The 12,445-nt window shown below is 40.5% G+C and overlaps 1 protein-coding gene across 4 annotated transcripts in view; it reads right to left on the bottom strand.

Annotated features, from left to right (window-relative positions):
• Window positions 1-12,445, bottom strand: part of BIRC6 (baculoviral IAP repeat containing 6) — a 199,147-nt gene that overhangs the window by 62,382 nt on the left and 124,320 nt on the right. For 3 of the 4 annotated variants that reach the window (XM_086631641.1, XM_086631642.1, XM_086631639.1), the window contains exons 59-61: window positions 11,760-11,927; window positions 6,733-6,906; window positions 3,182-3,378 (exon numbers count right to left, since the gene is read on the bottom strand). In XM_086631641.1, the coding sequence (XP_086487767.1) occupies window positions 3,182-3,378; window positions 6,733-6,906; window positions 11,760-11,927 (539 nt within the window). Of the gene's footprint in view, window positions 1-3,163; window positions 3,379-6,732; window positions 6,907-11,759; window positions 11,928-12,445 lie in introns of all 4 variants that reach the window. The other variant, XM_086631640.1, reaches the window with a different exon arrangement.

Genomic DNA, 12,445 nt, shown 5'->3' with positions numbered 1-12,445 from the left:
CTGTATTTTGCCAACCTAAAATGCTCAGTTAAAATGTGTTGCTTAAAATCCAGAGGCGTAGGAGACGTAAGTTACACTGAAAAAAAACAATACAAAGATTAGGTTATATATCAGACTGTTAAGAAACGGCCCTTTTTAACATTAAACATTGAATGTGAACTTAAGCACTTAATTTTTAATTATACGTTGCAAAAAGGAGAACAGTTAATCATAATACCTTTAAAAACTAAGAAGAAATTTAGGTATCTTAGCAGTCTTGTAGGAACTTATGTGCCCCTTTCAGGCTTTTGACTGATTTGGCAGGCTTTATTACTATTATGCTCTAATGCAACACTCTATAGTTCTGTTCTATGAACTAACACTGCACAGAGGACTATGCAGTCAGGCATTATGATGGGAATCAGAGTTTAAGGTGGTCATAGTTGTACAATTCCCCAGGAAACAGTCATACACTCAGTTAAAATGAAGGCATGATATGGGAGCAGATCCAGAGGAGGGCCACAAAAATCATCAGAAGGACAGAACACTTCACCTACAAAGAACAGCTGAGAGAGTTGAGGTTGATCAGCCTGGAGAAGAGAAGGCTCCAGGGAGACCTTATTGCAGCCTTTCAGTACTTAGAGGAGGCTTATAAGAAAGATCGGGGCAAACTTTTTAGCAGGGCCTCTTGCGACAGGACAAAGGGTAATGGCTTTAAACTAAAAGAGGGTAGATTTACACTAGACATAAGGAAGAAATTTTTGACAGTAAGGGTGATAAAACACTGGAACAGGTTGCACAGAGAGCTAGTAGATGCCCCATCCCTGGAAACATTCAAGGTCAGGTTGGACAGGGCTGTCAGCAGCCTGATCAAGTTGAAGATGTCCCTGCTCACTAGAGGAGGGTTAGACTTTTAAAGGTCCCTTCCAACCCAAACTATTCTATGATTCTATGACACCCAGGTCCCTGTCACAAGTAAGTACCACAGAAGTTTGAGGGTTTTATGATATTCAGATGAACTGATGCAATCATATTTAAATTTTAGTATTTATCACCAGGCTGAGCTAAATTGGAAAAGATTAATCTGAAAACCCCTTGCAGAATTTATTCAGAATACTAAATTCCTAATTAGAAGTCAAAGCCATGTTTAGCTGCATTTATTTCAATCATCTACACATTAAGAGAATCAAAAGTATTAGTGACTTAGAGAAATATAAAAATAAAATTAAACAATGAAGAATCTGGAGAACTCAACAGTCTTCACTCTCGATCTTATATTTGGTATTATTGTACTTAATTTGTTTTTATGGATCACAGAATTCTTATTCAGCATTTGAATGCAAACTTCTATCTCAAGCTAAAAATTGTGAAAAGAAAGTAACATCCCAGGACTATAGAAAAAGAAGGTAAAAAAGGGATGGAATTTCTCATCATTGTAAGCTGTTTTTCATCTGTTGAAGAATTCCTTGAATCAGTCTTCTTCAATACAGAGTACAAGTTATCTCTCTTGGGTATTGAAATACAGTAATTATTTATGTGAACACATTTCCTTAACTTTTAATTTTTGAACGGGCTTGATGCTAGACCTCTAAAACATCTTCGCAGAACCATTTACGAAAGATTCATGCTAATTACCAGGTCTCACTACCAGTACTCTTAATTCATGATTAACTTAATTTCAAAAGGAATGAATATTCACAATCTTTCCTGTTAGCAGTACCAGTCAAAAGATTAAAAAATATAGTCAAACGGAATCTGAAAAATTCACAGGTCATTTTTTATCTTTTTAATAAAGATTGTATACCTAGAACAGCAGTCAAATGAGTAATTCCACACTAATGCCACTACTGACACTTTTGAAACACCTATCAGTGCCTCCAGAGAAATTCTATACATAATTATAAATAACTATACAAATAAATAACATACATTATTTATTATAAAAATTTATTTTAGATATATTATTTATTGCTATAAAGATAATTAAGATTATATAGTTGTTTATCATTTATAATAATACATCTTAAATAAAATTATATAATCTGCTTTGGTTTATGGTTAAGTGAAATTCAGTTCTCAGTCTTTGAGGGTTTACATAAGCAATTAATTGATAAGCAAGTAAGGCCAAGTGCAAGGTCCTGCACGTGGGTCAGGGCAATCCCAAGCACAAGTACAGGCAGGGCGGAGAATGGATTGAGAGCAGCCCTGAGGAAAAGGACTTGAGAGTGCTGGTGGATGAGAAGCTCAACAGGAGCCAGCAATGTATGCTTGCAGCCCAGAAAGCCAACCATGTCGTGGGCTGCATCCAAAGAAGCATGGCCAGCAGGTCAAGGGAGGGGATTCTGCCCCTCTACTCTGCTCTCGTGAGACCCCACCTGGAATACTGTGTTCAGCTCTGGAGTCCTCAACACAAGAAGGACATGGAGCTGCTGAAGCGGGTCCAGAGGAGGGCCACGAAGATGATCCGACGGCTGGAGCACCTCTGCTATGAAGACAGGCTGAGAGAGTTGGGGCTGCTCAGCCTGGAGAAGAGAAGGCTCCGGAGTGATCTTATAGCAGCCTTCCAGTACCTAAAGGGGGCCTACGGGAAAGCTGGAGAGGGACTTTTTACAAGGGCGTGTAGTGATAGGACAAGGAGCAATGGCTTTAAACTGAAAGAGGGCAGATTTAGATTAGATATAAGGATGAAATTTTTCACTCAGAGGGTGGTGAGGCACTGGAACAGGTTGCCCAGAGAAGTCGTAGATGCCCCATCCCTGGAAGTGTTCAAGACCAGGTTGGATGAGGCTTTTGGCAACCTGGTGTAGTGGAGGGTTTCCCTGCCCATGGCAGGGGGTTGGAACTAGATGACCTTTGAGGTCCCTTCCAACCCGAACCATTCCATTATTCTATGGCTTTATAGTACACCAGCAATTTTATGTTTGTGCACCCTGCAAGAATTAACAGAAGCGAGGCAAGCAGCAACACTGAATTCATGCATTTGTTCCACAAGGACATGGCTACTCAAGCAGTCTACAACACGTATAGGGAAGGAGCACGTATAGCTGGACTGGGCCGTGGAGTTACGCACTCACCTATTTTAAGGTACCCTCCTCACATAACTTGCATATCAAACTGAACCATAGAGAAACACGAGATAAATACTGTCCTGAAACAAACAAACACTCTTAGCATGTTTTCCTACACTGATTTTTTCACTCACTTGCTGAATTACGTCAGGATAAAGCATAGGAAGTCTCTCTGCAATAAGGGCCAATCCACCCATTCCTGCAAAAACTTGCAGTGGAGACTGAATGGGACAGGTTTCAAGAAGTGATTCATCTAGAACTGCATCCATACATTCATCCCCAGGACTGATGGCTTCATCTTCAGGGCAAGGTCCCAGTAAATCTGCATGCTCTACAAAAACACAGAGGCAAGAGAAATTAATACATCATCAATATTGTGTTTATTTCTTCATCCTCACTTAAAAGTGGACTTCAAAAGTATCAGTTCCTTCTCAAGCAAAACTTGAGTCAAGAACCTGAAATGAATGAGTACAAGAATATAAAAAGAAAATACAAGTATTCCTGGTACCTTTTGTCAGTGGTGGCAGATCCATGTCACAGTTCGGGATTATTTACACAGGATTACATGTTAATTATTAGAATTTTATGTTTTATTAGAATTTGATCTATGCCTTTAAGATTTTGTTAACTTGGGAAGTACAACATTTTTTAACACTGTATTTCATCTAGGAGGTAAGAATAGGTGTCTTACTCTCTGATAAAGAGTTTATAGCTGAAGAAAGGAAAGATAATTAGTCCTGCTTTTTCCTCAAAAATGCTGAAGAATAATTTTTTTTTTAGTTTCCCCTTCCCCATCATTTACCTCACCATCCATAAAGTAGTATCCTTATCACTCACCACACCTATCATTCTCTGTGATGCCACATTTCCTCTCTGTGATATGTCAAAATGCCTTCTGCCAAAGCTGTGAAATTTAATTCTATTCTTCCTCATAAAAAAAAAGATCAAGATCTCTATTTTTAACTTTCTACTAGCGTCCATCCTCCCAGTTTATGACTAAGCACCCTAATATCTTGTACAACAGACAAAAAAAAAATCATTTTATACACTGATGCACATAGGTTGTATATGTAGAACCCTACCACAATTCATTTTGCCAAAAATCAACCCTCTTTGCTCATTAGCACAGGCAGACTTCACAGTGAATATTAAATATGTTTAATCTAAAAAATCTGTATTGCAGATACGTTGTTAAATAATATAATGCAGTGGTCCTCAAAGCCTTCAAAGTATTCCCACACCAAAAGGCAGCATAGATCAAGTGGTCTCAGTATCTCTTCGCTGTGAGCAGTCTGAAACCCAGGTGAAATGCCATGATTATACTTAAAATGTTTGTATACACACATGCAATCATTTATTATATACTTGTAAAAACACAGAAGCACATTAAAGCATAATTCATGCAGCTACCAAACCAAACTTTAAAAAAAAAATAAATTTAACCACAAATACTTTATCTTTTAAAATCTTTTCTTTCCTAATTTGAAAGGGAATAGGAAGCAGTGTGTCTTTCCCCATCCTAACTCTCAACTTTTAAATGTGCAAGAAACACCAGATTAAAAGGACATCATGGATATGTGGTGGGAGTAGCACATCACTATGGAGCAATATGATCAAAGTATAAGATTTAATAAGCTCAAATCAGGGATATGTAGGAGTATGTACATCAATTCACCCTAATTCAACCTGATGGACTATGAGAAATAGAAAAGGTCACACACACTTCCAAAGCAGGATAATCCTTGTAATAAAGAGCCCCCCCACAACACTTTCAGCACATACAGCTTTGATATCTACGGTTCTTAAGGATACAGGCAGAAACCACCTCTGCGGAACTTTTCCCTGTCACCACTGACAGTGGGTGAGGATGTCTGCAAACATGCTGGTCTCAGCAAGGGACCACCTTCCATCAGGCACATGGAGAATTCCACCACACTAGGCTGAACATGATTTACAATTTGATTGCTTGCAATGACATGAATTGATCAGGTCACAAGAAAGGTTAGATTTCCTTGATAAGGCAAATTTTAAAATAAAGATTTTGAAGGCAGACTCACCCCTCTGTTTTACAATGTTTTATAGTGTAAAAAAGTGTAAGCCTTCCCAAAGAAGGAAAACAATAGACACACACAGATACCCACAATGCACAGAAAGATCACTAAGGCCGAACGTTTCTCTGTAAAAGACACTTGAAAAATATGTTATCGGTAAGGGTATAGGCACATCTTTTATTATGAGTGCAAATATAATGTTATTCTTTTCACATCTTAAATATTGTTGCAAGGAGTTACACTTAAGTATGCTTCTCCAGTACTTGCTTTAGTTAATCTTCTTATAACCCAACTTAAACCATTTCACCCCCATAAATGTTCTCCAAGTTTTCCGTGAAGTCATGCACTTCAGGTGTGGAAGCATATAGAAAAACATACGAATAAATGATGCTTTTCTTCAAGCACAGTAGCAGTAGTAAAAAAGCACTAGCACTAACCTTTCGAACTGATAAGTGGTGATTGAGAGACATCTGAATGTAATATTCCACTGTGTAGCACCATAGATCAATGAATTTGTAATGACAAAGTCAGATTTTCAAAAGTATTAGTCTCAAGTTCAAAAAAAAGGGTCTAGTAACTTTATAAAAGTTTGAAGAGGACCTTTATGTTTTCACATGCAACTCTACTACTAAACTGAACCTCCTCTAAAGATTTTTGAGTTTTATTCAAATAGAAAAATATTTATTTTAAGATTAGAATTTAAATAAACATCTAACAAAACAAAAATATAATTTGAAAGAGAAAGGCCTCTCAATAGGGTGAAAGATCTGTATATCCAGCCATTACATGGAATCATGAAATACGTGGATCAGACAGCAAGAAAATAGATTTTTTTTTTTCAACTCTTCTTTCTCTCTCTTATCTTTTCTAGAAAGAGATCGACCTATCAAATGAACAGTGTTTAAAAGAAGTCCCTGTCTTAAAATAGCCAAATGATTAACTTTGTAATTCCATGCTGTGTCAGCAGGCTGGTGATCAGCAGATCACCTTAACTTAATTTCAAGGTCTCAATCCTCTAAGTCCTTCCTAAAGGAATGATATAAAAATATTTCAAAACAGATTCCTGGGATACAGCTCCTCCCTTCCCCAGCACTATGAGTAAGCAGATAGCAAGCAACTAGAAAAAAATATTAGCAAGAAACAGACCATATTAGAAAACGTTAAAAAAAAAATGGTTTTAAAAGCTGGAGTTACAAGATCTGCTTAGATGGGCTTGAGAAAAACTCCCATTTTTAAAGAAGCATATAAGTACTCAAGTCGCCCAATAAAAAATTTCACAGGTTTCTACAACTCACATGGTTTCAAACAGCTCTTGCATTACTCAATCCACCCTGGTTATCAGCACAAACACTTACTACAGAGAACTGGTATACATGCAATGAAATAATACAATGAAGAAAGAAAAGTGAAAGTGGAACAGTCATATTGGTGCATCTGATAGATACGGCCTAAAGACAGGCAATGAATTTGTTCTTTATCACGACGTTTTGTAGAATCTTGTAGAGAACGACTCAGGAACATCATCCAAGAAACTACAGAAAACTGCTGTTTCATACAAAAAAAATCAAAACCATTTTTGTCCAAAATAAAAGCATTTTAAAAAGCAAGATATCAAAAAAAGTAAGAACACTCACCTTTTTCTGTGTGAAGGCGTTTAAAGGAGTCTGTTTTTGATAAGCTAGGATCTGAGATGACTTTTGAGCCTAGCTTAACTGTCAAATCTATTGATCGGTATCCTTGAGGGAGTTTACGGTCGTACAGTAGAGTCAGAAGCTGGGCAAGTGTCATTTCAGCTGGTAATGGTTGGCCTAAACAACAATGGCATCGAGTCAGAGAGGAAAATTATAACTGGGTTATTTTAACATACATGTCCAGGTGCTGTTCATTACTTGTATCACAGATGCCAAGTAGACTAAATATTACCTGGCTCCAAATCAAGCCCTTAATTTTACCATTCGTTCCCTTGGGAAAAGGAGCCTCATCAGTTTGAAAACAACCATCAAAGAACTATGCCAACATTCCCTAAGGCAGCTCTGTGCTGAGAGCCCAAGCGCTTGGCATATTAACAAATGGCTAAGGCTGCAATTTGATGTGTATTTTAAGCGGGTACTGCCTGTCCCCTACTGTTAAACTCCACCTCTGCACTACCCTTGAATTGTGGTAGCATAAAGATGCGTGATTATAAGGTAAACCAGCTGAAGTGAAAAAAAGTGGAAAAGAAAGAAATCTGCAATTCTGTTTCAGTCCTGTTAGTCACAAGCATAGCTCACTACTCTTCTGTCAGGCTACAACTGAGAAAGACAAAATGAATGGCACTGCCAGGAATACTTTTCTCAGCAGCAAGGCAGACTTGAAATGCACATACAACACAGTTCAAACTGATCACTCAAATCAAGATTTTGGTCACTCTGTTCTTTACGAAGAATATGTTCTTCCCCGAAATTACAAGTTACTCTCAAGGCAGAACAATTTTTTCTGATAACAAGTAGACTTAGACATGAAGTGAAACGTTTTAGAGTTGGATGATATAATAACACATGCCCATTTCATCTTGACTGTACTTAATCAAGTAACAGAAGTTCCAGGAAGGTCTTTAATAGCAACCTGCTTCTTCAGTGGAAGATGGTGTATTAAGAAACAAAAATAAAAAACGTCTTGCCATTGTGCAGAAGAATAAGTTTTCTGTCATTTTTTTCATGGCTGATTCTGCCTTCCGTAGCTGCTTCTTTTTGATCACTGATTCTGCCTTCTGTGGCTTCTGTTTTTGTAACAACTGGCTGTTGTGCAAGATGTGTGATCGACCAGATGGCAAACACAGAACAGTCTGCGTTACCTTTAATAGACAGTCAACCTTTACCAGCTAGATACTGAACACAGGCACTGAGTTTTGATCTCCTCTCCAAAATAGCAGCATTAACCATATCAATTTTAGACAGTTTAATCCAAGCATGTGATTCCTCTAATAATTGCCAGAGGATAGCCTCAAAGTCAATAATTCTGCAGTAAGTTCAAATTTAGTTCTTTATTGGGTGAAAATGACTTTGATCAGAAGTTCACCACTTAATTCCATTAGCTGTTTCCTTGTTTTTATACTATAAAACAGATAAGAAACTCTTCTGCATAATATTAAAGTGCATAATATTAAATCTGATCTGAGGTTAAGAATTCCCGTCACACCAATCTCTCTCTATAGGAATGAGATCTCTCTCTATGCCCCAACTACATCACCACCACCAGCTTTGTCCAGACAGCTGATAAAATGTGAGTAAATACCTCCTATAAGTAAAACATGACTAAATGCTTAAGACACGCTGGTTTTGAAAACACAAGTATTATGGAATTCATGAATATTCCTCAACTGGCAAATCAACCCTCCAGAGAGCAATGCAAGTTGGCTGCCCACTCAGGACATGAAGTAACAGGGCACAAATATCAGTTCCATTCTGCCTTGCAAGTAAAAGAAAATGTGACTCAACTTACAAAACCCCCCTGACCTTTTATTTCTGAGTGAAGGCAGACGTGTTTTTGAGATTTTGTTTATAAACAAGGAACAAAACTTCAAGGAAGTTGAGTTAAACTAAGCTTCAAGGGAGAGGAGGATAATACCCGGCTTGCCCATGACAAGCTGAGAGCACGTGAAGAACAGCAGAAAGGAATTCCAGACACTCCAGTCAGTAAGTCAGCTTCACTGGAGGCCCAACTTAAATGCCTCTGTGAAAACACACATAGCATGGGGAATAAATAGCATAAATAAATAGCATAGCCCCTGCAGGGCTATGATGTTATTGGCATCATGGAGTCGTGGTGGGATGGCTCTTATGACTGGAGTGTTGAAATGGAAGGATGCAGGCTCTTCAGAAAGGAAAGGCAGGGAAGACAAGAAGGTGTCATCCTCTATGTCAATGACCAGCTAAAGTGCTTGGGCTCCACCTGGGGATGGATAAGGAGCCAACCGAAAGCTTATGGGTCAGGATTAAAGGCAGGGCAGGGACAGGTGACATAGTGGAGGTCTGCTATAGGCCACCTAACCAGCAAGACCAAGCTGATCAGGCCCTCTGTAGACAGTTAGGAGCAACCTCATGTTCACAAACCCTGGTCTTCATGAGGGACTTCAACCACCCTGATGTCTGTTGGAGGGACAACACAGCAGAGCGCAAAGCATCCAGGGCGTTCCTGGAATGCACTGATGATAATTTCCTCCGCCAAGTCACAGAGAAAGCTATGAGGAGAGGTGATATGCTGGACCTTGTTCTCATCAACAAGGAGGAGCTGGTGGGGAATGCGAAGCTCAAAGGCAGCCTTGGCTGTAGTGACCATGAAACCATGGAGTTCAAGATCCTTAGGGAGGCAAGGAGGATACACAGGAAACTCACTGCTCTGGATTTCAGGGGAGCAGACTTTGGCCTCCTCAAGGATCTGCTTGGTAGAGTAATATGGGGTAAAGCCCTGGAGGGAAGAGGGGTCTAAGAAAGCTGGTTAATACTCAAGGATCACCTCCCCCAAGCTCAGGAGCGGTGCATCCCAACAAAGAGGAAGTCAGGCAAAACCACCAGGTGGTCTGCACGGATGAACAAGGAGCTCCTGGACCAACTCAGACACAAAAAGGAGGCCTACAGAGGATGAAAGCAAGGACAGATAGCCTGGAAGGAATATAGAGAAATCGTCCAAGCAACCAGTGATCAGGTTAGGAAAGATAAAGCCCTGACAGAATTAAATCAGGACAGGGACATCAGGGGTAACAAAAAAGCTTCTATAGGTGCGTCAGTGATCAAACAAGGACCAGGGAAAATGTAAGCCCCCTCCGGAAGGAAACAGGAGACCTGGTTACCCAGGATATGGAGAAGGCTGAGGTACTCAATGACTTTTTTGCCTCATTCTTCACTGGCAAGTGCTCCAGTCACACTGCCCAAGTTTGAGCCCATCTAAGGAACCTGAAGGTGGATAAGTCCATGGGACCTGATGAGATGCATCCGCGGGTCCTGAGGGAACTGGCAAATGAAGTTGTTAAGCCACTATCCATCATATTTGAGGAAGTCGTGACAGTCCAGTGAAGTTCCCACTGACAGGAAAAGGGGAAACAGTCCTCATTGTTAAAAAGGGAAAAAAGGAAGACCCGGGGAACTACAGGCCAGTCAGTCTCGCCTCTGTGCCCAGCAAGATCATGGAGCAGATCCTCCTGGAAGCTATGCTAAGGCACATGGAAAATAAAGAGGTGATTGGTGACAGCCAACATGGCTTCACTAAGGGCAAATCGTGCCTGACAAATGTAGTGGCCTTCTACAATGGGGTCACAGTGTTGGTGAATAAGGGAAGAGCAAATGACATCATCTACCGGGACCAGTCCAAACTATTTCACGCTGTCCCACATGACATGCTTGTCTATAAATTGGAGAGACATAGATTTGATGGACTGACCGCTCAGTGAATAAGGAATTGGCTGGATGGTCGCACTCAAAAAGTTGTGGTCAATGGCTCAATGTCCAAGTGGAGACCAGTGACAAGTGGTGTTCCTCAGGGGTCAGTACTGGGACCAGTGCTGTTTAGTATCTTTGTCAGTGACATGGACAGTGGGATCAAGTGCACCCTCAGCAAGTTCGCTGATGACACCAAGCTGTGTGGTGTGGTCAACACGCTGGAGGGAAGGGATGCCATCCAGAGGGAGCTTGACAGGCTTGAGAGGTGGGCCCTTGTGAACCTCAGAAAGTTCAACAAGGTCAAGTGCAAGGTCCTGCACATGGGTCAGGGCAATCCCAAGCACAAGTACAGGCAGGGCGGAGAACGGATTGAGAGCAGCCCTGAGGAAAAGGACTTGGGAGTGCTGGTGGATAAGAAGCTCAACAGGAGCCAGCAATGTGCGCTTGCAGCCCAGAAAGGCAACTGTATCCTGGGCTGCATCCAAAGAAGTGTGGCCAGCAGGTCGAGGGAGGGGATTCTACCCCTCTGCTCTCCTGAGATCCCATGTGGAGTACTGCATTCAGCTCTGAGGCTCCCAACATCAGAAGGACATGGACTTGCTGGAGCGGGTCCCAGAGGAGGGCCATGAAGATGATCCGAGGGCTGGAGCACCTCTGCTATGAAGACAGGCTGAGAGAGTTGGGAGTGTTCAGCCTGGAGAAGGCTCTGCGGAGATCTTATAGAAGCCTTCCAGCACTTCAAGGGGGCCTACAGGAAAGCTGGAGAGAGACTTTTGACAAGGTTGTGTAGTCATAGGACAAGGGGCAATGACTTTAAACTGAAAGAGGGAAGATTTCAATTAGATATAAGGAAGAAATTCTGCCCTCTGAGGGTGGTAAGGCACCGGGACGGGCTGCCCAGAGAAGCTGTGGATGCCCTATTCTTGGAAGCATTCAAGGCCAGGTTGGATGAGGCTTTGAGCAACCACGGCAAGGGGATTGGAACTAGATGATCTTTGAGGTCCTTTCTAACCCAAGCAATTCTATGATTGTAAGATCAACATAATTGTTACTTTTGTCAAGCCACTACGATGTTACAATGCTCCACTTCCAGTTGAAAGCTGTTACCGACCCAGAAGGGCTCTACAGTTCAAAATGCTCAACAGAAAGATAAAGGTGTCCATTAGCATTACATCTACTTTCTGATGACATATCAGCGACTGAAATAGAACATAATTATGAAGTTTAAAATGAGTTATTAAAGGTACCTGGTAGAAGTTTATGGTATAGATGAAAGACTGGAACACTAATGGTCTTGCTGGAAGATTCTCCTCCTGAGGAAGAGGTACCTACTTTATCCGCCATCACTCTTCCTCGCCTTGATGGTGGACGTGGAGGGGTGGATGAAACAGCTCTTTTTGACTGAGATTTCAAACCTAGTAAAGAGATAAAAAATTCAAAGTCATTCTAGTATTTAATAACTTCAGTTAGTCAAGATGCAATACGATAGCAAAAAAGTCAAATTTTTCAGCACTGGCTAATTAAATATCAGAATAGCACTCGAACATAAAATATATTTGGATATAATCCCAGCATTTTTACAGTTACAAGGCTGCGCATCCTCCTGAGCCCCAAATATAAACGAAAACGTAACTGCACTAGATCATATCATCCATAAAAAAAAACCACCCTAAAACTGTTCTGATTCTGCTTTCAACCTAGTTAAAGAGCCTGCGTAGCAATCGACCATACGGTATAACTTTTTCAGGCTGTTTTTCCAACTGAAAGCAAGACAGACAAACATTTCTAAATTGATAGACACTTCAGCAGACTACAGATAATAATCACTTGTCTGGCTTATGAAGGTGACTTCAGCTGCAGTACTGACAGTATCACATGCGATGAAAGGCATCTTTAAACATGCTTTTACAGTTGCCTGTGACAAAACATTTAA

Source organism: Tauraco erythrolophus, chromosome 2 (genome assembly GCF_009769465.1).
Source record: "Tauraco erythrolophus isolate bTauEry1 chromosome 2, bTauEry1.pri, whole genome shotgun sequence".
NCBI lineage: Eukaryota > Metazoa > Chordata > Aves > Musophagiformes > Musophagidae > Tauraco > Tauraco erythrolophus.
Note: the sequence above shows the minus strand (reverse complement) of the source record. Positions and strands in the feature narration are given on the sequence as shown.